This window comes from Convolutriloba macropyga, chromosome 4, assembly GCF_964194025.1.
Source record: "Convolutriloba macropyga chromosome 4, txConMacr16.3, whole genome shotgun sequence".
In the NCBI taxonomy this organism is placed as follows: Eukaryota; Metazoa; Xenacoelomorpha; order Acoela; family Convolutidae; genus Convolutriloba; species Convolutriloba macropyga.
In genome coordinates this window covers 5,414,480-5,442,231 of record NC_134471.1, presented here as the reverse complement: position 1 = coordinate 5,442,231, position 27,752 = coordinate 5,414,480, and the positions used below count along the sequence as shown (strand labels likewise).

The following is a 27,752-nucleotide window of genomic DNA, read 5'->3' as shown; positions in this document are numbered from 1 at the left end:
ACTACTCTGCTATAATTTATAGTTTAAAATTTTGCGCGGTAAAAACTTTAAGATGAATTCGAAATCAAACACGAACAGCTGTACAATTTTAACAAAAATATTTTTACATTTACTTTTTGTGTTTATCTTCTTCAAGTTTGTATCTTTCATTGAGAAGACCGGAAGAGTATACAAAAATCATAATGATGTGCAATTTCACCTCAAAAAAGCAAACAGTCCACCTTCAAAACGACCTAGAAAAACTTCAAAGTCAAAAAACCCGAACGATCGATATCCTGCTAAATACATGAAGATTATCTGTTTATGAGATCAATTTCTGATTCACTTTAAGTTAAACTAAACTTCCTAATTTAAATTAATGGTATCCGAACGAAATTTAAGTAGTATGGTTAAATGCGTATAAAGGTTTCAAAAATGGCCCATTGGCAATGAGAGTTTTGATCCGAGTGACTTTGTCATTTTTTTCTGTTCAACTCAATCTTTTTCACACTATGTGTATATCAAAGATACCACCACGGGTCACAACTAGAGGTCAACAGGGAGTAAGTACCCAAGCCCTGCCCAGGGTGATAATTGTCCTTGAGGGATTTGTGAGAACTCTACTGAAAATTTTATTGATGCTTTTGAGCTCCGTTTTTCACCCACTAAACCAAGGAATTCGCTGAGAATGCATACATTTACGTTTATAAAATATCCACAAAAACAGTCGTTTCCTAAAATTGCCGGTCAAAAACGGACATTTCCCGTGTTGCAAAAATTCTCAAACCACTCTCAAACCCTAAAACTGACCATTGAAACCAATTATTTGAGCTGATTTTATGCAGAAATTTAGTGTCAAACATTATCTGAAAAAGATGAACAAATAGTGCAAATTTTGCGCAGAATGGTTGCTGAATAACTAGAGCTGAAATACTGTGTCACCAATTGAGAAGCGGGCTTTTATTTGTCAAATGGTTTCATTTCAACTCACCCAATGAGAGGGGAGATAAAAAAATTGTTTACAGTTGACGGAAAAATGAAGAAAGCAAGTACAGAAATTAATTTATACCCGGGTCGAGGAAAACCGGAAAAAATATGTAAGATTAGCGGTGAAATTTTTTTTTCGCCGCAAATTTCGTACTTAATTTTGCGGTGAAATGTGGTGAAATTATGTAAGTTCACCGCTATAGTCAGGGGACGCTAAAAACAATATATGGATTTGAATTTAGTTTAAAACTGTGATAATTTTTGACAAATAGTTCAACTGTTACAAAATCCAGTAAACAAAATAGAGAGAATTTAAGCAGACTAAATTGAAACGAATAGATAATCCTCTCATTCGAAAGAACCCTACTTCTACAAAGAGAACAGGAATCTGTGCAACTTGGGGGATGATACCGATGACCTTGTGTTGATAATCGTGCCCAGTAGAGTGAAGGACGTGGAGAAGAGGGTTGTCGTGAGGAACACCTGGGCAAGTGACGTCATCACGGGTGGACAGAGGGGAAGTCGTCTCTCTTGGAAGTATATACTCGCTTTTATGGTAAGCATTATGCCCAGGTCGAGGATGCCAGACCGAAGTGACCTATGATGAGACCATCTTAGAGCGCACACATATTCTCGCTGCGCTCGGATTACATGGTCTGGAAAAGGCTTCAAGCGCACTCGGGCCGAGAAAAATTCGGAAAATATGTATGATAAGTGGTTAAAAGTTGGTGTTTTTTTTTCACCGCAATCTTGGTAAATAATTTTGCGCTGAAATGCGGTGAAATTATGTAATTTCACCGCTAGAGTAAGCGCTGAACTTATTAAAATTCACCACTTTTAAGCGCTTAAGATAAATTACGCTCCTTGTGCGGATGCGAACCTCTCACCTCCTGCATGTCAGTCACTTCTTCTTCCACTGCGCCACTTCTACCTAATATCTCGCATATTTTTTGTTGAATTTAAATCAAATTCACTCTACTTTTTGTAAAACATGTGCTTTGAAATTTTGTAAGATTAGCGGTGAAAATACACATTTTAGCGGCGAAATTCGGTGAAAGGTGGTGATTATTTGTAAGTTCACCGCCTACTCTAGTGGTGAAATTACATATATTCACCGCTAAGAAAAAAGTGTCAAAAAGATGTAATATTAGGGGTAATTTTAAGGGAGTTGGTTAAATCTAACAATTGCTCCCTGACTTCCCATTAATTTCACCGCATTCACTGCTGATCTCACACAACTTTAACACTTTTTTCTGAGCGGTGAATTTATGTAAGTTCACCACTAAGTTAAGCGGTGAAATTATGTTATTATGAAATGTGAAATTTCACCGCTACCAGGCGATAATGGTCTTTTTCACAGCATTCAGCGCTTGATTTATGTAATTTCACCGCATTCATTGCTTGTCATAATTTTTTTCCGCTTTCCGGCCACTTTTGTCTGGGCAATGGTCTAAAACTTGTCTGATCGGAGGTCACTTCGATCTGATCAGAGGCAGTTTTGAGCGCACACTTGTCTGATCAGTCGCCGATTCTAGCGCATTATTTTCTCTCAAGATTTTTCACAGATGTTGGCTCTGCCAAGAGTCAACAATACAGCAGCATTCTGGTCAGAGACTCGTCGAGAGTCTGATGGGCTGATCAGAAACAAGGAGTCCAGGTGATAGCAATTTTCGGTCCCTTTCTGAACAGCATTGGAATAACCCTAGATCAAGACGTTATTATGCAAAGCTGTCAATCTTCATTTATTCTGCCATAAACATGATAATTATTGGCAAACTCAATAATTTTTTATTGGGCACTGTTGTTTTCTTTTCATTAGCGATACTGTTAGAATTGGATTTTCCTGAGTTGAAAATGTTAATGAGAACTTCAGTTTTCATAAAATTAATATATTATGACAATATTGAGAGATTTGTTCATGTTCAAAACAAATAATTCCCTGATCAGACTATTTTGAATGCATTTTAGTCTGATCAAAGGCAACTTCAATCGCACTTTAGTTTGGTCATGGGCATATTTGAGCGCACTGCAGTCTTGTCAGAGGCGGATTCGAGCGCACACTTGTCTGATCAGACTAGGTTTTTAAGCACACTTTAAGTGCACACTGAGCTTCGAGCGCACGATGGTCTTATCAGAGGACAAAGCAGTCCGGGTCGGCCTGATCAGAGGTCGTTCTTGTTTGGGAAGGTCTTATCAGAGGCCGATTCGGTCTGGAGCCTAATCTGGGTGGTGATTCTGCAAGGTCATGCATGATTTTGAACATGTCTTAGGTCCCAGAGCCGGGCTGGTCGATAACAGGGGGGTACGGGGGTTCATATGCGACCAAAAATATGGGTCGCCGAAGAGGTATGATCGCGCACATAAGTCTGGACAACTGGTCCCATGGTCTAGGTACAGACTTATGAAAAGACAGTGCTCGGCCAAAATGTACTATGAACAGAGGATACTCGACTCATTTGAGCCATGAAATGATTTTCGCTGGAATTGAAGATCTTCTGGACTTTAACTCGACTCAAATTTTCCGCAAAAGACTTTAACTGGATCCAAAAGACTTTGGCTCAACCAAAATTTGGGCTGGACTTAAGCTCGACAAAGTTTTGCAAACCAATTATGTCTTTTCATGGTCCATCATTGGTCTTTTCGTAAGTTTGTTTTTTGCCATTAAACTTTTACAAGCAATTTTGCATATAAGGAGGTCAGAATAACTCTTTATATTAAGATTTGGCAAAATTCTCAAGACTTTTGTCAGTTTCCAACTGTTTCCTGAGTTGGACTGCTCTGGTGCAGAGCTATTTAGTCTTGCTCCGCATCTGCTTCTGTATGTACAGAATCAGAAAAAAATTAAAATTTTGACTTCTGAAAAGACTATTGGTGGACCTATGAAAAACCTTGATTCGGCTTTGTTGGTTATGACAAGATTAAGGGTGGACCCATGAAAAGACCTTAGCTGGACTTTCTTTGTTATGAAAAGACTTTACCCCGACCCATGGAATGATTTTAGCTCGACTTTTACTAGGAAGCTCGACCGTGTAATTATAGTCAATATTGCCCCCCCGGCCCCCTACTAGACTTCTGAAGTCTTTTCATGAGTCGAGGCCTAGGCCTGATTTGCATTTTTGTCTGATCAGAGGGCAAAGTCTGGAATATAGTAAGTTCATAAATCCTGATACCACGCTGCTCACAAATAGCCAAATTATAACATTCACCAAAAATATGGCGAGAGACCAACTAGGAATTTGAAATGCATCCCCAGATCCACCTATAGAAAATATGATAATCGCTAATTCGTCTCATTTTCAAAATCTTCCCAGGCTGAGGTCTCATGAAGGAAACTGAAATGTATAGACCAAGATAAACGCTCCAGGGGACATCGTGAGTTCAAAATAACACGGTCTGCAAACTCCAAGGAACGCAAGAAGATCTGGACATAATTAACTTCGAATTCACTAAAGTCTGGACTTACGTAATTTTGAGCGCACGAAAGTCTGGACATTGGTAACTCTGAAAATCGAAAGTTTTGACATATGTAACTTTGAACACACCATGATCAGAACATGGGTAATTTTGAATGCAGGATAGTCTGGCCATATCAACCCTTGAGCGCACAAGAATTCTCAGGAATGAGAGGTCGCCTACAGTTGCGCTCGCCATTTACTCAGCACCCACATTAGAGTGATAACACAAGAGAAAGTATATTGGCTTACATCCCTAGTCCACCAGACCGAATAGAACAGACACAGAAATGCTCGTTTTAATTGGTTTTCCACGTAAAAATTTGTTGGCATGCTTGGCTTGATCGGCATGTTCACTTTCAAAGATATTCCATCGATATTTTTGGGCTCTTAGATTCGGTATGTTCCGTTTCTTAGATTTTTTGCATACCGAATTTGAGTTGTTTATTATAATGCTATGATAACAGAACACAGAGAATCTAAGGAACCAAACATACCGATTCTAAGAAATCTAAGAAATTAAACCTAAGAAACCGAACATACCAAATCTAAGAAACAAAACATACAGAATCTAAAAAAATGAACATGCCGAATCTAAGAAACGGAACAAACTAAACCTAAGAAACAGAATATAAAAATCTAAGAAACCGAGCATAAGGAATATAAAAAACCACACAAACCAAACCTAAGAAACCAAACATACGTAATCTAAAAACCGAAAAAATCAAACTTAAGAAACTAAACATACGGAATCTAAGAAACCGAACATAACGAATCTTAGAAACCGATCATACGGAATCTAAGAAACCGAACATAACGAATCTTAGAAACCGATCATACGGAATCTAAGAAACCGAACATAACGAATCTTAGAAACCGATCATACGGAATCTAAGAAACCGAACATAACGAATCATAGAAACCAATCATACGGAATCTAAGAAACCGAACATAACAAATCTTAGAAACCGATCATACGGAATCTAAGAAACCGAACATAACGAATCTTAGAAACCGATCATACGGAATCTAAGAAACCGAACATAACGAATCTAAGAAACCGAACATCGAAATCTAAGAAACCAAACATACTAAATCTAATTAACCGAGCGTACCGAATCTAAGGAACAGATCATACGGACGATTTTTTATGTTTACAGATGACGATTTCTGCGCTAGACATATTACAAAACAAATTTTAATGACTAGCCGCAACTCTTATAAAGCTACATAGACGAATATTAATGTATAAACATGAATATTAGTTCGTTCGCAAAGCTGATAAAAATATCGATATCCTGCGAGACCAGAAATCAGTAAGCGGTCATATTTTTCACAAACATCAGATCTTTAATGGTTCATGATAAATTAATCTCAAATTTCTCCATTGTGGTAAATCTGAGTTTTGCCGTTTTGCAGATAGGACTACCCTCAACTGACAAAGATATGTTGATGATAGAGACAGAGAGTGATGTGTGGGGAGATATTGTTGGGCTGAATTTGAGAGACCATTACACTAATTTGACTGTTCACACACTTCTTGCATTCTCTTGGGCCGATAGGTAAGTTAATTGTAAGTTTTATATGTAACAACATTAACAGCGATTTAATTTTTAAAAACTTAGCGGCTAAGAGGACTGTAACCACCCGTGTTGAGAAATTCTTTGGATTTAAACATAAGAAATCGTCGGTTTTCGTCGCTTTTACTTCGCCAAAACCCATCAAAGCCCTTACGTTTTTTTTGTCGTTTTGATCGGTTTTTGTCGGTATTTTAATTCGTCGGTTTTTGCCATTCTAAAAATCTCACAAACCGGACAGTCTCTGCTAGGATTCGAACCTTGGACCCCTATATTTCTAGCCACCTTCTCCTCCACTGAACCACTTGTCCCTTTGTTTTACTCTATTTCTTTTGTATTTAAAACAAATTGAGACTGACAATACCGACAAAAAACGACGATAATCGACACTTCTTACTGCCAAAACCGACAATACCGACGAAAACTACGCTAATCGACACTTCTTACATCAAATACCGACAATACCGACAAAAACGTGGATAATCGACATTTCCTACATAAAAAACCGACGAAATCGACAAAAGTCGACCAAAAACGACAGTTCTTGTTTCGATTTCGTCGCAATTTCTCAACCCGGGCAACTCTTTCCAGGTTAAGCGTGTTAACTGGTACAATACAGCTAATAATCTGCCCGTCAAAAAGGCTTAAGATCGACTTTAATATGAATTTTCGTAAAAATTAATAATAATGATAATAATAATAAGAATTCATAAATACTCTCACATACTCATTTATATATATATATATATGTGTGTGTGTGTGTGTGTGTGTGGTGTGTGTGTGTGTGTGTGTGTGTGTGTGTGCGTGCGTGCGTGCGTGCGTGCGTGCGTACGTGCGTGCGTGCGTGCGTGCGTGCGTGCGTGTCTTTATGTGTGTGTGCATGTTTATATGTATGTATACGTTAGGTCAAACAAATTTCTCTGCTGTTTAATTTTTTTATGAAAACTTAAAGAGAAACATTGAGGCACGGTACTGTGCGTTCGCTCATAAAGTGCCGACGCCGCTCATCTGCATTTTTGGCATAAATATCGACCAAATGATGAACAGATAGAAAACCAAGTATTCAAATATTTTCCAAAATAATTTTTATATGAACAAAAAGATTGCCTGGAACGCAAATATCTCAGAGGCGTGAAAAAATGCCGCATTAAATTAATGCGATCAGTAAATTTTAAGAAAGCAAGACAAGACGAGCAACAAAATTAAACAACAATAACAACAAACACTAATTAAATCCAAATCTTTGTGCTCATTTTAAAAATAAAACAATTATTGACAAGGTCGAAAAAGCGTCAGAGAAAACTGAAACTAAACGAAATAACCTTTACTTCACTAGAAAAGATATCGGACAACTCGGTAACAATTAGACGAAAAAGAAAAAAAAACAGCAAAATTAAAAAAAGTTGGCTAATTTTTTGAAAACCATTGGATAGCAAATGAAAACATACAACATGTTTATGATCATTTGCTACTCTATAGGAGGGCATTAAGGAATGTCACTATTCAATTTTCTTGCGGTTACAAAAAAAAACAGCAACGAATAGAGACAACAATAAAAGTTCAAATAAAACTTGACAGAAAACGATGTCGAAGCCGTAAAGCCGAATTTTGCTCCTTCAAATTTGTTCAATTGAGGTTTCTTCAAACGCCAATAATGCCCTATGCGACCTGTCATAAATGAGAATAGGTGAAATTAAATAAAAAAAGAAAAAAAACAGCAATGTTAAGTCATTCTTTTGTTTTTTTTTACGAAAACAATAATTTTCATAGTAATGAAAACCATTAGCTACAAAATAAAAAAAATTAATTTCGATTTATGCGGTCTGTAAATTAGATTCGTTTATTCATTCAAGGGAAGCGTATGAGACCTGTAATAAATCAGAATAATTCTTTCCTCAACAAAAAGACCGTCAAATAAAGACAAAAATCAAAAATTCGTTAACTTTTCTGCAAAAAACCTATGTCGAAGCCAGTAAATTCATAACGAAATCTTAAAATATTAGATTTTGTACACTTGTACTCTCCCTCAAAAAAGACAAAGTAAAAACGACAATTAAGGACATAAGTAAAAAAAATCAATTAATTTCTTCGAGAAAAGGGATGTCCAAGCCGTTAAAACAATGAACTATGCCTTTAAAGTCTTTTATGTGTTCCATTTTCCCTTACTTTGAATGCCAATAATGCAAAATGATAACATTCGATAATTTGATAATTTGACAAAACAAGAAAAAACCGTGAAAAATCGGCCAACGCATAAAAATCAAATCAAATTTCTGAAATCTACTAGAACCCAAGCCAGAAAACCATAACTTAACGCGTATATCCACATAAAAGGTTATGTTTTGAATCAGTAAAAAATAAAAAGAGAAGCATTCCTTTTATTGCTGACACTAAGCTACAAGCTAACAAAACTAAGAGACAAATAATCGCAAATTTGAATAAGCCCTAGTTTGTTTAAAAATGAAACATTTTTTAATGTCGAATTGAGCGTAATCTTTCGAGTACACAAACTAGATACATTAATTTGGAACTGCTTAGAAAAAAATAGATCTATGAACAGTAAGCTTTGATTTGAATTGTTTTTTCTTTAATCAACATAAACAAATCACATTTTTAAAAAAAATACCGACTGAACCCAATCGAATTTTTTCTTAAAAGGTAACAGTCCAAGATTGGACCAAAACAGCTTTAACTTATGAAAAGTCTTTTAAGAACACTCAATTGTTTCGAATGTTATAGATCTAGATAAATTGTTATTTAAAGTATCATAAATAAATACAGCGTTTTTGATAATCATAGAGTAAAATTAGAAAGGACGGCAAAATTATAAATCCAGACTACTCTCAATGGAATTGGAAGAAGGATTAGCTCCCTCTATAGTTTATAAAGACTATGTTAGTTGTTTTTGGGTGTGTACTTCTGACAAATTTAATCAGAAGGGACTAAAGAAGCTTATTCGGGCCAATTTCTGATTAAAAACGCTAAATGTTGAAATAATCAGCCAAAATTTTAGCCCAAAAAATTAAATCAAAATAGTCAAAAAATCCTTAAAATGCAGAAAATGTATTAGTATCAATGCCAGAAAACCAAAGCTTAACAAGTAAAACGGCAAATAATAAAAAATTTTAATTCAGTAGAAAGAAGAAGAAGAAGAAGCATTCTCTCTGTCATGAAACTAAGCCACAAGTTGACCAAGTTAAGAGAAAAACAGTTGCAAAGTTCATTGACACATTATTTATTCAAATCAAACATTTTTTAAAATCAAAACAGCCCTAATCTTTCGATTAAAGAAACTAGATATAATAATAGGGAACTGCTTAGGAAGCCAATTGGACCTATCAACAGTGAGCTTGCATTCGATTTGTTCTTTCTTTAACTAACATAAAAAAGAGTTTTTCAAAGAAAAAAAATCCGAATTATTTTTGGATTGTAACAGTCTAGAGTCTAGGCTTGGACAAAAAAAAGTCTTGCTATTGCTGCTCGTCCAGCAACACTGAATTGTTTCGAACAATGAACACTGAAATGTTTCGAATAATTCTGATTGAGATAATTTTTTAGTTAAAGTATCTAAAAAAAAACTGGCTAACGAATCTTAGAAACCGATCATACGGAATCTAAGAAACCGAACTAAACGAATCTTAGAAATTTATCATACGGAATCTAAGAAACCTAACATAACGAATCTTAGAAACCGATTATACGGAATCTAAGAAACCGAACATAACGAATCTTAGAAACCGATCATTCGGAATCTAAGAAACCGAACAAAACGAATCTTAGAAACCGATCATACGGAATCTAAGAAATCGAACATAACGAATCTTAGAAACTGATCATACGGAATCTAAGAAACCGAACATAACGAATCTTAGAAACCGATCATACGGAATCTAAGAAACCGAACATAACGAATCTTAGAAACCGATCATACGGAATCTAAGAAACCGAACATAACTAATCTTAGAAACCGATCATACGGAATCTAAGAAACCGAACATAACGAATCTTAGAAACCGATCATACGGAATCTCAGAAAGCAAACACACCGAATCTAAGAAAAGAACATATCGAATCTAAGAAACCGAACATCGAAATCTAAGAAACCAAACATACTGAATCTAATTAACCGAGCGTACCGAATCTAAGGAAAAGATCATACGGACGATTTTTTATGTTTACAGATGACAATTTCTGCGCTAGACATATTACTAAACAAATTTTAATGACTAGCCGGAACTCTTATAAGGCTACATAGACGAATCTTAATGTATAAACATGAATATTAGTTCGTTCGCAAAGATGATAAAAATAGTGATATCCTGAGAGACCAGAAATCAGTAAGCGGTCATATTTTTCACAAACATCAGATCTTTAATGGTTCATGATAAATTAATCTCAAATTTCTCTATTGTGGTAAACCTGAGTTTTGCCGTTTTGCAGATAGGAATAACCTCAACTGACAAGAATATGTTGATGATAGAGACAGAGAATGATGTGTGGGGAGATATCGTTGGGCTGAATTTGAGAGACCATTACACTAATTTGACTGTTCACACGCTTCTTGCATTCTCTTGGGCCGATAGGTAAGTTAATTGTAAGTTTTATATGTAACAATATTAACAGCTATTTAATTTTTAAATTTTAGCGGCTAAGAGGACTGTAACCAACTCTATCCAGGTAAGTGTGTTAGCTGGTACAATACAGCTAATAATCTGCCCGTCAAAAAGGCTTAAGATTGACTTTAATATGAAGCTAAACTTTCATAAAAATTAAAAATAATGATACTAATAATAACAATTCATAAATACTCTCACACACCCATTTATATATATATATATATATAATATATATATATATATATACATATATGTGTGTGTGTGTGTGCGTGCGTGCGTGCGTGTGTTTATGTGTGTGTGCATATTTTTATGTATGTATACGTTAGGTCAAACAAATTTCTCTGCTGTTTAATTTTTTTATGAAAACCTAAAGAGAAACATTGAGGCACGGTACTGTGCGTTCGCTCAAAAAGGGCCGACGCGGCTCATCTGCATTTTTGGCATAAATATCGACCAAATGATGAACAGATAGAAAACCAAGTATTCAAATACTTTCCAAAATAAATTTCATATGAACAAAAAGATCGCCTGCAACGCAAATATCTCAGAGGAGTGAAAAAAGCCGCATTAAATTAATGAGATCAGTATATTTGAAGAAAGCAAGAGAAGACGAGCAACAAAATTAAACAACAATAACAACAAACACTAAATAACCCCATTTCTTTGTGCTCATTTAAAAAAACAATTATTGACAAGGTCGAAAAAGCGTCAGAGAAAACAGAAACCAAACGAAACAACTTTTACTTAACTAGAAAAGATATCGGACAACTCGGTAACAATTAGACGAAAAAGAACAAAAAACAGCAAAATTTTAAAAAAATTGGCTAATTTTTTTAAAACCAATTAACTTCAAATTAATGAAAACCATTGGATAGCAAATGAAAACATTCAACATGTTTATGATCATATGCCACTCTATAGGAGGGCATTAAGGAATGTCACTATTCAATTTTTTTGCGGTTACAAAAATAACAGCAACAAATAGAGACAACAATAAAAGTTCAAATAAAACTTGAAAGAAAATGATGTCGAAGCCGTGAAGCCATATTTTGCTTCTTCAAATTTGTTCAATTGAGGTTTCTTCAAACGCCAATAATGCCCTATGCGACCTGTCATAAAAGAGAATAGGTAAAATTAAATTAAAAAAGAGCAAAAAAAAGCAATATTAAGTCATTCTTTTGTTTTTTAATTCCAGACTACTCCTAATTGAAATGGACGTAGGATTAGCTCCTGTTGTCGTTTAAAAAGATTATGTTAATTGCTTTTGTGTGTGTACTTACGTCAAATTTTATCATAGTGCACTAAAGAAGCTTCTTACGGGCAATTTTTGATGAAGAAGGCTGAATTTTGAAAAATTTAGCCAAGGTTTTAGCCAAAAAAATTAAATCAAAATATTCAACAATATCTTATGGCTTTGAAAATAAAATCAACAGTACTATTTTTAACAATTTTTACATATTTCAGCAAAATTGACTAAAGTTTAGGCAAAAATTCCTGAAAATAAGAAAAAAACCCAAATTAGTCTAATATTAACAAAAAATTAAACCAAGAGAACTCGCTCTAGAAAACGAAATTCAAAAAATCGTTTATTTCCTTATTTTACGCTGGACTGACTCTTTAATGATATCACTCACAACTCTCTACGATGAATTACCGATCGGTCAAAATTGAACCCATTTGAGTTTACAGTTCCTCCCCACCCCCTCCCTCCTCAGAATTTAGGCAAAAATGAGCTACTTCTCCCATCCAAAACGCACTTTTATTCTCTCTTTCCCTCGCTTTTAAACGTGTGTGTGTATGTGTGTGTTTATGTGTGTGTGTGTGCATGTTTATATGTATGTATACGTTAGGTCAAACAAATTTCTCTGCTGTTTAATTTTTTTATGAAAACTTAAAGAGAAACATTGAGGCACGGTACTGTGCGTTCGCTCATAAAGTGCCGACGCCGCTCATCTGCATTTTTGGCATAAATATCGACCAAATGATGGACAGATATAAAACCAAGCATTCAAATATTTTCCAAAATAAATTTTATATGAACAAAAAGATCGCCTACAACGCAAATATCTCAGAGGATTGAAAAAATGCCGCATTAAATTAATGAGATCAGTATATTTAAAGAAAGCAAGACAAGACGAGCAACAAAATTAAACAACAATAACAACAAACACTAATTAAACCCATTTCTTTGTGCTCATTTAAAAAAAAAACAATTATTGACAAGGTCGAAAAAGCGTCAGAGAAAACTGAAACCAAACGAAACAACTTTTACTCAACTAGAAAAGATATCGGACAACTCGGTAACAATTAGACGAAAAAGAACAAAAAACAGCAAAATTAAAAAAAAATTGGCTAATTTTTTAAAACCAATTAATTTCAAAGTAATGAAAACCATTGGATAGCAAATGAGAACATTCAACATGTTTATGACCATATGCCACTCTATAGGAGGGCATTAAGGAATGTCACTATTCAATTTTTTTGCGGTTACAAAAAAAAACAGCAATAAATAGAGACAACAATAAAAGTTCAAATAAAACTTGAAAGAAAATGATGTCGAAGCCGTAAAGCCATATTTTGCTCCTTCAAATTTGTTCAATTGAGGTTTCTCCAAACGCCAATAATGCCCTATGCGACCTGTCATAAATGAGAATAGGTAAAATTAAATAAAAAAAAAACAAAAAAAGCAATATTAAGTCATTCTTTTGTTTTTTAATTCCAGACTACTCCTAATTGAAATGGACGTAGGATTAGCTCCTGTTGTCGTTTAAAAAGATTATGTTGATTGTTTTTGCGTGTGTACTTACGTCAAATTTAATCATAGTGCACTAAAGAAGCTTCTTACGGGCAATTTTTGATGAAGAAGGCTGAATTTTGAAATATTTAGCCAAGGTTTTAGCCAAAAAGATTAAATCAAAATATTCAACAATATCTTATGGCTTTAAAAATAAAATCAACAGTACTATTGTTAACAATTTTTACATATTTCAGCAAAATTGACTAAAGTTTAGGCAAAAATTCCGGAAAATAAGAAAAAACCCAAATTGGTCTAATATTAACAAAAAATTAAACCAAGAGAACTCGCTCTAGAAAACGAAATTCAAAAAATCGTTTATTTCCTTATTCTACGCTGGACTGACTGTTTATTGATATCACTCACAACTCTCTACGATGAATTATCGATCGGTCAAAATTGAACCCATTTGAGTTTATAGTTCCTCCCCACCCCCTCCCTCCTCAGAATTTCGGCAAAAATGAGCTACTTCTCCCATCCAAAACGCACTTTTATTCTCTCTTTCCCTCGCTTTTAAACGTGTGTGTGTATGTGTGTGTTTATGTGTGTGTGTGCATGTTTATATGTATGTAGACGTTAGGTCAAACAAATTTCTCTGCTGTTTAATTTTTTTATGAAAACTTAAAGAGAAACATTGAGGCACGGTACTGTGCGTTCGCTCATAAAGTGCCGACGCCGCTCATCTGCATTTTTGGCATAAATATCGACCAAATGATGAACAGATATAAAACCAAGTATTCAAATTTTTTCCAAAATAAATTTTATATGAACAAAAAGATTGCCTGCAACGCAAATATCTCAGAGGATTAAAAAAATGCCGCATTAAATTAATGAGATCAGTATATTTAAAGAAAGCAAGACAAGACGAGCAACAAAATTAAACAACGAAATTCGTCAACAAAAAGACGCTCAAATAAAGACAAATATCAAAAATTAGTTAACTTTTTGCAAAAAACCTATGTCGAAGCCAGTAAATTCAAAACGAAAACTTAAAATATTAGATTTTGTACACTTGTACTCTCCCTCTAAAAAGACAAAGTAAAAACGACAATTAAGGACATATGGAAAAAATTCAATTAAATTCTTCGAGAAAAGGGGTGTCGAAGCCGTTAAAACAATAAACTATGCCTCTAAAGTCTTTTATGTGTTCAATTTTCCCTTACTTTGGATGCCAATAATGCAAAATGATAACATTCGATAATTTGATAATTTGACAAAACAAGAAAAAAAACCGTGAAAATCGGCCAAAGCATATAAATCAAATCAAATTTCTGAAATCTACTAGAATCAAAGCCAGAAAACCATGACTTAACGCGTATAACCACGATAAAGGTTATGTTTTGAATCAATAAAAAATAAAATGAGAAGCATTCCTTTTATTGCTGACACTAAACTACATGCTAACAAAACTAAGAGACAAATAATCGCAAAGTTCAATAAGCCCTAGTTTGTTTAAAAATCAAACATTTTTTAATGTCGAATTGAGCGTAATCTTTTGAGTACACAAACTGGATACATTAATTTGTAAGTGCTTAGAAAAAAACAGATCTATGAACAGTAAGCTTTGATTTGAATTGTTTTTTCTTTAATCAGCATAAAAATCACATTTTCAAAAAAAATACCGACTGAACACAATCGGATTATTTTTTAGAAGATAACAGTCCAAGATTGGACCAAAACAGCTTTAATTTATGAACAGCCTTTTAAGAACACTCAATTAATTCGAATGTTATAGATCTAGATAAATTGTTATTTAAAGTATCATAAATAAATGCAGCGTTTTTGATAATCATAGAGTAAAATTAGAAAAGATGGCAAAATTATAATTCCAGACTTCACTCAATGGAATTGGAAGGAGGACTAGCTCCCTCTATAGTTATTAAAGACTATGATCGTTGTTTTTGGGTGTGTACTTCTGAAAAATTTAATCAGAAGGGACTAAAGAAGTTTATTTTGGGCCAATTTTTGATTTAAAAAAAGGATAAATGTTGAAATAATCAGCCAAAATTTTAGCCCAAAAAATTCAATCAAAATAGTCAAAGAACCCTAAAAATTCAGAAAAATTATTAGTATCAATGCCAGAAAACCAAAGCTTAACACGTAAAACGGCAAAGAATAACAAATTTTATTTCAGTAGAATGAAGAAGAAGAAGAAGAAGCACTCTCTCTGTGATGAAACTGAGCTAAACGTTGACCAAATTAAGAGAAAAACAGTTGCAAAGTTCAATGACACATTATTTATTCAAATCAAACATTTTTAAAAATCAAAACGACCCCAATATTTCGAGTAAAGAAACTAGATATATTAATAGGGAAATGCTTAGGAAGCCAGTTGGACCTATCAACAGTGAGCTTGCATTCGATTTGTTCTTTCTTTACCTGACATAAAAAAGAGTATTTCAAAGAAAAAACAATCCAAATTATTTTTGGATTGTAACAGTCTAGGCTTGGACAAAAAAAGTCTTGCTATTGCTATTCGTCCAGCAACACTGAATTGTTTCGAACAATGAACACTGAATTGTTTCGAATAATTTTGATTGAGATAATTTGTTAGTTAAAGTATCTAAAATAAATCCTGCGATTTTGATAACCATAGAGTAAAGTTAGCAAGAAACGGCAAAATTTTAATTCCAGACTAATCCTAATTGAAATGGACGTAGTATTAGCTCCTGTTGTCGTTTAAAAAGATTATGTTAATTGTTTTTGTGTGTGTACTTCCGTCAAATTTAATCATAGTGCACTAAAGAAGCTTCTTACGGGCAATTTTTGATGAAGAAGGCTGAATTTTGAAATATTTAGCCAAAGTTTTAGCCAAAAAAATAAAATCAAATTATTCAACAATATTTTATGGCTTTAAAAACAAAATCAACAGTACTATTGTTAACAATTTTTACATATTTCAGCAAAATTGACTAAAGTTTAGGCAAAAATTCCGGGAAATAAGAAAAAACCCAAATTGGTCTAATATTCACAAAAAATTAAACCAAGAGAACTCGCTCTAGAAAACGAAATTCAAAAAATCTTTTTATTTCCTTATTCTACGCTGGACTGACTGTTTAATGATATCACTCACAACTCTCTACGATGAATTTATCGATCGGTCAAAATTGAACCCATTTGTGTTTATAGTTCCTCCCCACCCGACCCTCCTCAGAATTTCGGCAAAAATGAGCTACTTCTCTAATCCAAAACGCACTTTTTATTCTCTTTTTCCCTCGCTTTTAAACGTGTGTTTGTGTGTGTGTGTGTGTGTGTGTGGGTGTGTGTGTGTGTGCGTGTGTTTATGTGTGTGTGCATGTTTATATGTATGCATACGTTAGGTCAAACAAATTTCCATGCTGTTCAATTTTTTTATGGAAACTTAAACAGAAACATTCAGGCACGGTACAGCGCGTTCGCTCATAAAGTGCCGACGCCGCTCATCTGCATTTTTGGTATAAATATCGACCAAATGATGAACAAATAGAAAACCAAGTATTCAATTTTTTTCCAAAATAAGTATCATATGAACAGAAAGATTGCCTGCAACGCAAATATCTCAGAGGAAGGGAAAAAATGCCGCATTAAATTATTGAGATTAGTATTTTTTAAGAAAGCAAGACAAGACGAACAACAAAATTAAACAACAATAACAACAAACACTAATTAAATCCAAATCTTTGTGCTTATTTAAAAAAAACAATTATTGACAAGGTCGAAAAACGTCAGAGGAATTGAAAATTAAACGGAAAAAATTTTACTTCACTAAAAAAGATATCGGACAACTGGGTAACAATTAGACGAAAAAGAACAAAAAACAGCAAAATTAAAAAAAGTTGGCTAATTTTTTTAAAACCAATTAATTTCAAAGTAATGAAAACCATTGGATAGCAAATGAAAACATTCAACATGTTTATGACCATATGCCACTCTATAGGAGGGCATTAAGGAATGTCACTATGCAATGTTTTTGCGGTTAGAAAAAAAACAGCAACAAATAGAGACAACAATAAAAGTTCAAATAAAACTTGACAGAAAACGATTTCGAAGCCGTAAAGCCATATTTTGCTCCTTCAAATTTGTTCAATTGAGCTTTCTTCAAACGCCAATGATTCCCTATGCGACCTGTCATAAATGAGAATAGGTAAAATTAAATAAAAAAAGAGAAAAAAACAGCAATATTAAGTCATTCTTTTGTTTTTTTTACGAAAACAATAATTTTCATAGCAATAAAAACCATTAGCTACAAAATAAAAAAATTAAATTCGATTTATTCTATCTGTAAAATAGATTCGTTTTTTCATTCAAAGGAAGCATATGAGACCTGTAATAAATCAGAATAATTCTTTCGTCAACAAAAAGACCATCAAATAAAGACAAAAATCAAAAATTCGTTAACTTTGCAAAAAACCTATGTCGAAGCCAGTAAATTCATGACGAAATCTGAAATTATTAGATTTTGTACACTTGTACTCTCCCTCTAAAAAGACAAAGTAAAAACGACAATAAAGGACATATGTAAAAATTCAATTAATTTCTTCGAGAAAAGGGGTAACGAAGCCGTTAAAACAATAAACTATGCCTATAAAGTCTTTTATGTGTTCAATTTTTCCTTACTTTGGATGCCAATAATGCAAAATGATAACATTCGATAATTTGATAATTTGACAAAACAAGAAAAAAAACCGTGAAAAATCTGCCAAAGCATATAAATCAAATCAAATTTCTGAAATCTACTAGAATCAAAGCCAGAAAACCATGACTTAACGCGTATAACCACGATAAAGGTTATGTTTTGAATCAATAAAAAATAAAATGAGAAGCATTCTTTTTATTGCTGACACTAAGCTACATGCTAACAAAACTAAGAGACAAATAATCGCAAAGTTCAATCGGCCCTAGTTTGTTGAAAAATCAAACATTTTTTAATGTCGAATTGAGCGTAATCTTTCGAGTACACAAACTAGATATATTAATTTGGAACTGCTTAGAAAAAAATAGATCTATAAACAGTAAGCTTTGATTTGAATTGTTTTTTCTTTAATCACCATAAAAATATCACATTTAAAAAAAATACCGACTGAACACAATCGAATTATTTTTTAGAAGGTAACAGTCCAAGATTGGACCAAAACAGCTTTAACTTATGAAAAGTCTTTTAAGAACACTCAATTGTTTCGAATGTTAAAGATCTAGATAAATTGTTATCTAAAATATCATAAATAAATAGAGCGTTTTTGATAATCATAGAGTAAAATTAGAAAGGACGGCAAAATTATAATTCCAGACTATTCTCATTGGAATTGGAAGAAGGACTAGCTCCCTCTATAGTTTATAAAGACTATGTTAGTTGTTTTTGGGTGTGTACTTCTGACAAATTAATCAGAAGGGACTAAAGAAGCTTATTTCGGGCCAATTTTTGATTAAAAAAAGGCTAAATGTTGAAATAATCAGGCAAAATTTTAGCCCAAAAATTTTAATCAAAATAGTCAAAAAATCCTAAAAATCCAGAAAAATTGTTATTATCAATGCCAGAAAACCAAAGCGTAACACGTAAAACGGCAAAGAATAATAAATTTTAATTCAGTAGAAAGAAGAAGAAGAAGAAGAAGAAGCATTCTCTCTGTGATGAAACTAAGCTACAAGTTGACCAAATTAAGAGAAAAACAGTTGCAAAGTTCAATGACACATTATTTATTCAAATCTAACATTTTTAAAAATCAAAACGACCCCAATATTTCGAGTAAAGAAACTAGATGTATTAATAGGGAAATGCTTAGGAAGCCAGTTGGACCTATCAACAGTGAGCTTGCATTCGATTTGTTCTTTCTTTAACTGACATAAAAAAGAGTAATTCAAAGAAAAAACAACCCGAGTTTTTTTCGGTTTGTAACAGTCTAGGCTTGGACAAAAAAAGTCTTGCTATTGCTGTTCGTCCTGCAACACTGAATTGTTTCGAACAATGAACACTGAATTGTTTCGAATAATTTTGATTGAGATAATTTGTTAGTTAAAGTATCTAAAATAAATCCTGCGATTTTGATAACCATAGAGTAAAGTTAGCACGAAACGGCAAAATTTTAATTCCAGACTAATCCTAATTGAAATGGACGTAGTATTAGCTCCTGTTGTCGTTTAAAAAGATTATGTTAATTGTTTTTGTGTGTGTACTTCCGTCAAATTTAATCATAGTGCACTAAAGAAGCTTCTTACGGGCAATTTTTGATGAAGAAGGCTGAATTTTGAAATATTTAGCCAAAGTTTTAGCCAAAAAAATTAAATCAAATTATTCAACAATATTTTATGGCTTTAAAAACAAAATCAACAGTACTATTGTTAACAATTTTTACATATTTCAGCAAAATTGACTAAAGTTTAGGCAAAAATTCCGGGAAATAAGAAAAAACCCAAATTGGTCTAATATTCACAAAAAATTAAACCAAGAGAACTCGCTCTAGAAAACGAAATTCAAAAAATCTTACTATTTCCTTATTCTACGCTGGACTGACTGTTTATTGATATCACTCACAACTCTCTACGATGAATTTATCGATCGGTCAAAATTGAACCCATTTGTGTTTATAGTTCCTCCCCACCCCTCCCTCCTCAGAATTTCGGCAAAACTGAGCAACTTCTCTAATCTAAAACGCACTTTATATTCTCTCTTTTCCTCGCTTTTAACCGCCTCATCCTTAAAACACACCTCAACCTGGGTAATGACAACCAGGCAAGACTGAAAAATTTCTTAGATTCTGCAATGAGTCCCGTATGATCTACAAGGCGGACGATGATGCTTATCTCAATCTGGCCAACTTAGAACGGGCAATCGAGGCATACCCTAGAGAGCAGTACAATTTGAGTGAGGTTAGTTTTGTCTTACGTAAATTTGTAAATTTTGTGCCTCAAACCAAATTATACGAACAACTTATCTGCGTCTTTCTTTCTTCTGTAATATCATTTTGTGTGGTATTCGTGCAAGTTTGTTGAAAATTTAAGATTATTTTAATCATCAACCTTATCAAATTTGGTTTCAGTGGTTGGCCTCGATTTTTAAATTGGATCATTTTGTTCTTCCAAATCTGTTTTAGGAAATGCTAGACTTGGACACTGGATTGTACCAAGGAGGAGATTGCACAGACAAAAATGCTGTAATTTTTATTTTCAAATCTGTTCAACCACTTTTGTATGTCAGTTCATTATTGCACAAGTTTGCAGTTTTTTTCTTAGAAAATAGAGAAAATTTACAGAAATTCATATCATTATGCATGATGCAAGGCTTTTTCCCCAACGAAATTTTGCTAGGAAAATTTTTGGTTCTGTGAGAAGGTTTTTTATAGATAAAAAACGCGTGACTATTACAGTTTTTTAGTGCAAATTGTGGGTTTACGAAAGCCATGTTGTGGTACAATTCTTCTGGTACAATAAAAAAAGATGAGTCTTGTGAGTCTGTACGTACCACATTATGTTTCGACATACCTCTAGGGGTTGCAAAAACAACCATTAGTTTCTGTCAAACAAACCGTCTGGAGCACATGAAAGAAACCGATATGCATCTAAAAAAATTGACTGTGCTGTTTGAACAAAAAAATATGCCGTCTTCTTTCGGCACACAAAAACGATAAGTCTTAAGCATATTCAAGAGAGATAAGTGTAGAACAATTTGAAAGAAATAGACACAGAGAACCCTTACAAACACACACATACAGCCCCCACACAAGCACAAATACAAAACCCCAGCACCAAAATACAAACAATTTTCGTAAAATTTTTGTTTTGGCAACTGTTTACTCAAGATTCGTCACCGCTTATTTAGTTATCTTTCTATTCTTTTCTATAAAAATTAATAATGTCCGACAATTGAGATAAAAAATACTTTTAGCGCTGAACTTTGGAACGACAATTTTTGAAGTTATTTGAACAATTTTATCACTTTTGGATGCTTAATGCGCGTAATGCAATCAGCAATTTTTAAAATCTCGCAGACTTGTGACCAGCAAGATTTGAAAATACTAATTTTGGTTATTGAGGCAGACATAAAGCCTCATTTTTATCAAATTTTCAGTAAATTTTAAAAGTTTTTTATAATTCTGACACTTTTTGCACACTGCTTCTTTATGTGTCCAACAATTAAAGGAAATAACTCTCCCGACAAACTCTCTTTTTCTCTCTCCTCTCTCTTGAACACATAAAACTAATAATTTATATACACACAATCTCACATACATATCCTCACACAAGCGCGCACAAACGCAAACACACGAATACAAACCCCGATACCTAAAACAAAAACCTTTTTTTAGAACTTTCTTTATGGCAACTGATCATTAAACATGATTAGTCACCCTTCTAAAAATTTTGTCTGTCTTCGAAGGAACACTACGTGTGGATTTTGAGTAAACGGTATTGGTAGCTGAAAATCGACACTGAAGTTTGAAGAGAAAATTGCTGACATTTTTTAAGTTTTGGCAATTCTGAAGATTCGTTAGCATACTAGGCCAAATCGTTTTTTTTAAATAGAACAGATTTGTTACCAGCTAGATATACTAAACATGTTGTTGATTTTAAACAATATTACCGCAATCTATAGCATTTATTAATTTTTTCTCTCTAAATTCTGACAGTTTTAGCAGTCTGCCTATACTTAGGTCTTTGAATCTAACTTTCCTCTGACTTTCGTAAGAAGATTACGAGTTTTTGAATTAGGTTTTTCAGCCTGGTGACCCATAAACTCTCTATCTCTTTATTTTTTCTGTATTTCATTTTACTAGAGGACGTTAGATCGAGGGATCTGCTCTGACAATAATAGAAATACAAATAAAGAGAATAAGAAATGATTTCCATCTTTGATTTTCCATAATTAATTTGGTTGATTTGATGTTCAGTCAATGAAATCAATTCAACCGGTTCTTTTAGTCATCTCGGTTTTGCCAATACGGAATTACTTAGCTCAGGTGAATTAAATAAAATTATTTCCAAAAAATCTCCCAGAATTTGGAATGGAATTCTTTTTTCTGCTTTTAGTTTTTTTTATTTGCAACGTTGACTTTGGCTATTTTGAGAGCTCTGAACTGCCTGTTGTCTTCTAATTTCCGAAAAGATTTGTTCGATGCAGAGAACTTTTGGGTCTCACAACAGCTCCTAATCGGCAGAAAAGAAAGTTTTTTTATGAGAAAAAAACAAAACGATAATTTTTGTTTAATTTTGGCCGAATATTTAAAATCATTAGTTCTTAGGCAGGAAACTGTAAATAAAAATACTCGTCACAATCAAAGCTACAGTTAACCCAACTAAGTGTACTAAAAAATTCTCCTTTATTTTTATCTTAAACTTTACCCCCCCCCCCCCCCCACCTCCATTTTAACAAAAATTTGGAACAAAAAATTTATGCAACAAATTATATATGATTGTCGATATATCATGCTACTATGTGAAATAACACGTCTAAATTTAACATTTTAGCGTGTTAATTTTTTGTTTAGGTGTTTCGCAAAGCCGGCAGAGTGGTAATTCGTAAGAAGTGGGTTGTGGCCAGACAAGAGTACCCTTCTATCTTCTGGCCTCTCTACTGCAAGGGGGCATTCTACTTCATATCCAGTCTCCTTCTATCCAATATATCCAGAAACTGCCCATTCCACTGTGTTTCTCAGACGGGTACGAACACATTCACTCTAGTGTTGTTGATTGGTATAAAAACGGAACTGGCTCTATTTCACATAAATCGAGACCTAAAGTTTATCTTGCACAATACATTTTTGGAGTCGATTAGGCTGAAAGGGTTTCAATAAAATGGAGTTTTTTTATTCAATGTAATGAAATCAAAACTTTATTTACTAGGTAAAAAAATATCTAATTATTTTGCAAAGAAATTATTCCATAATTCACCCAATAACATCAGTATATCTCCCGAAACATCCAGACAATTGGGTCTTCAGTTTCAGCGCAAAAACTCACCAAATTGCGGGTTTACAGTTCATGGTAGTCAAACATCTAAGCGAAATGGCTGAGAAAAATGAAACTAATTTCCTCCAAAAGCGTAGTGAAAAATTTGAAACTGATGGCAATTAACCTGTATTCTCAAGTTTGACCAAGTTTTACAAAGATATTGCAAACAAATTTTTAGAGGTTGCAAATTGAAAATTGTTTTGCATCATTTTTTCCCATTTTTTTAACGCAAGCAACCCCCTCCCTCCATTTTTTTAAAGCCAACAGTCTTTTTCGTTCATTATGAAAAGTTAACTCTAAAGAAAATGTTCCGTAGACACTTGTAAGGAAAAAGATTGCAGTGGGTTTTTATTCAACAACTGATTGAGTTTTTTATAAAGTTTGTTTAGACCGCAATCAGATGTCTTTCAACTGTTTCTGGAAATTCGAAGACATCCATATCAGTTCATGTCTTGCATCCTTCCGACCCACAGTGACCTTCATCAATATTAACGAAGTATTCTGGCATGCAGATGTGACAAAGCAGCCCAAGTTCTTCTATTACGGCATAGGAGTTATTCACCCCTTGAAAGGATCGATCTGTTTTATTTTCCTAAAAAAACTCATATGTCATTTAGTTATCCATAAAATAGTAAATAGGAATACTAAAGATAACAGTTATAAATCATCTATCATTACGTGTCAATAGCGCGTACTGAACGCCAGGTCAATATTAGTACTGGGCAAGTCTAATTCCAAGTCTAAGTATCAGTACTGATTCAGAGCTAAGATCATAATACATTTAAGACTTGTCAGACTTGGCCAAGACTTGCCAAGTCTTAATCCAAGTCTTGGCCAAGACTTGCCAAGTCTTAATCGAAGCAAGCATTGGCAGGCAAAAAACGTCAAAAAAAGCCGGAAAAAACGTCAAAATTAGCCGAAAAAAAAGTCAAAAATGATCTAAAAAACGTCAAAATTGATTGAAAAAGCGTCAAAAATTGTCGATAAAAACGCCAAGAATAGCCGAAAAAAACGTCAAAAATGATCGAAAAAACGTCAAAAAGATTGAAAAAGCGTCAAAAATAGCCGAATAAAACGTCAAAAATAGCCGAAAAAAACGTCACAAATGCTCGAAAAAACGTCAAAAATAGCCGAAAAAAAACGTCAAAAATAGCCGAATGAAACGTCAAAAATAGCCGAAAAGAAAAACGTCAGAAATGATCGAAAAACGTCAAAAAAGATTGAAAAAGCGTCAAAAATAGCCGAAAAATAAATGTCAAAAATGCTCGAAAAACGTCAAAAATAGCCGATAGAAACGTCAAAAATAGCCGGAAAAAACGTCAGAAATGATCGAAAAAACGTCAAAATAAGCCAAAAAAACGTAAAAATAGCCGGGAAATCGTCCAAAAATAGTTGGAAAATGGTTAAAATTATTTGCAATTAGGTCTCAAGTATAATTAACGATTCGAAAAATAATGGTGTCTTTTCCATCACAGCCCCCCCCCCATGAAATTACAGCCGCCCATTATGGTACATTTACCATGATTGGGGGTATAGGCTAACTGACCAAAAAGCAGGTGGTGGGCTATAATGGGAAAGATCCCAATAATGATTCAGTTTGACTAAAGGCTCAAAATTTCACGTTTATCCATGAATAACAGTGAAGAAATTAATTTTTTCCGTCACTTATTTCCACACTTAACGTGACCAGTTTCCATGGTGAATAACAATTTGTGACTTTTGCCATGTAGGGATACCAATTCAGGGCATATATCTCATTTCTAACATATGTTTGTGAAGAACAAAGCGGCAATCAGCGAATTGAGAGTCTTTGCTTAGATTTCTTCAATGCCACACTTAGAGGTACTATTTGCTTGGTCAGTTTTTATAGCCGACAGTTTTGTCATATGTTTATTAGAGAAATTTGTTAGTGGTGTCACTTCAAAAACCAATGAGCCCCGTGTTTTTTTATTGAGAGTGTTCTGGAAGTTTATTTCGTTTGAGAATTTATAGATGCTTGGCTTCAGCTTTTAATGATTGTCCTTATTTTATGAACTAAAGTAGGTCATTTTTAGTTATTTTGTAAAACTTTGCATCTAATTCGCATCATATCAAATTTTGACTTTTTTTGTTAATGTCGTAAACTTTCTGATAATTAGAAAATTTGGCAGCAAAAAATACTAAAGAATTAAACAGAAATACAAGTAGCGTAACCAAAGACAGAAAGTTGTTCGAGCATTCACATCCCGTAGTGATATTGTTTCGCAAAAAAATATCTCTATGCGAACTTCTGCCAATCTTCACAATTCTAAGCTATTATGCCTCTGTGCTCCACTATTTTACCACAAGTTTTCATCAATTCAGTTCTCTACCAATTTAAAACATGCTTTAATGACCTCAAAAACGATCAGCGTGCGTGTCTGAGAGATTTGTTCTGGTTTTTAAAACTGTAGGTAAATCTAATTGGCAATTTTTGCTTTTTTTGTACCTTCAAACGATTCTTTGGCAACCTCATTTTTTAGTTTAGCAATTGCCCCGCTATGCTAAAAAAATAAAGTGCTAACTGACAAAAAATATTAAGTGCTCGCTTCTAAAACCTCAATTGCACTTTTTGACAAATTTCCTATCTTTTTCGCTTTTTTTTGTTATTATATTTGCAGGTTATAAGTTATTAGCAAAAGAGAGGTGCAAACATTTTTAGTATTTTATCAAAAATTATCCCAAATACAAACCGCACCAAAGAAAAGATCAGAATCTAAACTATAAAAAACTACTTGTTTTGTTTAGGATGCACGGTTTGAGATGTTGAAACACTATAAGTGAATTCACAATACCGAGCCTTTGTTCTAAAAAAAACAGACTTTTTCATTTTTTTAGGTTTGGATCTGAAAAGATGAGCTCTTAAGCTGAACTTTTACAACCGCAAAAATGAGCTGTAGATGCTCAGAGAATGTTCTCTAACACTTTTGTTCATCATTTCTCTCATCTTTCATCTTACAATTTTTGGTCTCGAGCCAATAAGTTTTCCTAAAATACAAAAAATAAGCGATAACTAGAAAAAAAAAGAATTTATTTCTTGGACATGATTGAATATATGCAGCCATTGGATATATTTATCATGACACAAGTGGACTTGCACGGAATCTTGATGATTCTCTATTGCAGCAATCCCCATATTTAACTCAGAAGCATTAACATTTTCAATTTTACTACATTTCAAACATATAATTTACTAGCTCTTGGTTGTTAATAAGGTAAGAATCCTTTAACTTATGGTATATATTTTTTAATTCATCACGCGTACTTTTTTCTACGTTTCCAGGTAGCAGATTTAATTCCCTGAGCTTATTATACAGTTTAGCAGCACGATATTTGATCGAAAATTTCTCAAGTTTTCTCTTGCAGCAAGGTATATTGAGTAATCTTAGCTCGGATTGCCTCGTATTCCTCCTTTTTTTTTACTAAATTGAAACATTTCGTTACAATAATTCTCAGAATGAAAATTGCAAATCGATTTAAGAACAAATTTAAGGAGCTCGTAAATATGTAGCTCGTAGACTGAGAGAAATCCATGTTTAAGAAACAAATCACTGCAACTTCTGATTTTCGTCGAAAGGATATAAACTTTAACACCTTTTTCTGCAACATAAACAATGGTAGTAAAGAAGAGTAGCTGCAGCAGCCATATACAAGAACGCCATATTGAATAATGGGAATCACGTTGCTCGAATAATAGCTTATAAGTTGCAATCTAGGAACAAAATGTCTCATTTTAGATACAATTCCACATTGCTTGCTTAGTTTTTTCTTTACATGCTCAATATGGCTAATAAAGGAAAGCTTTACATCAATTCTAACACCAAGATACTTGCACATAGAGTGAGTTTGGACAATTTGATCATCAAACAGATATTCACTTGAATCTATTTTGGAACCAGCAACCAGCATTTTCATTAAGATAGTGTTTTCAAGATTAAGTACCAGTTTATTTGATTTCAACCAGTTATTTATCTTCGCAAGTTCGAGACTAATTTCAGCACGGCTGTTTCCTATGGATGTAATATTAGTGTCGTCAGCAAACAGCAGGACATTAAGATTACAATTTTGAGGGAGATCGTTAATATATATTAGAAAGAGTAGAGGTCCCAGAATTGAACATTGTGGTACCCAACAGTTTGAAATTTCCCAATCAGATGACACATTGTTTAAAAAAACTCTTTGTCTCCTATTTGTTAAAAACGATTCAAACCACATTAAGCATTTCCCCCTGATACCATATCTTTCCAGTTGTTTTAGCAGTAGATTATGATTTATAGTATCGAAAGCTTTCTTCAAGTCCGAAAAGAACGAATTAATAGCGTTCTCGTTTCCAGAATGACGAATTTTTTCGGTAAGTTCTACTAGCGCATCAATCGTGCTATGCTTGTCTCGAAAACCGATTTGATAC

The 27,752-nt window shown here is 33.5% G+C and overlaps 1 protein-coding gene across 1 annotated transcript; it reads left to right on the top strand.

Annotated features, from left to right (window-relative positions):
• The first annotated feature begins 1,015 nt into the window (after nucleotides 1-1,015).
• On the top strand, nucleotides 1,016-24,014 carry LOC142337958 (beta-1,3-galactosyltransferase 5-like). The gene is made up of 7 exons (XM_075387591.1): nucleotides 1,016-1,028; nucleotides 1,326-1,522; nucleotides 5,838-5,980; nucleotides 20,134-20,248; nucleotides 20,473-20,532; nucleotides 22,864-23,035; nucleotides 23,716-24,014. Exons 1-7 carry the CDS (start codon nucleotides 1,016-1,018, stop codon nucleotides 24,012-24,014), a joined length of 999 nt encoding a protein of 332 aa, XP_075243706.1.
• The last annotated feature ends 3,738 nt before the right edge of the window (nucleotides 24,015-27,752 follow it).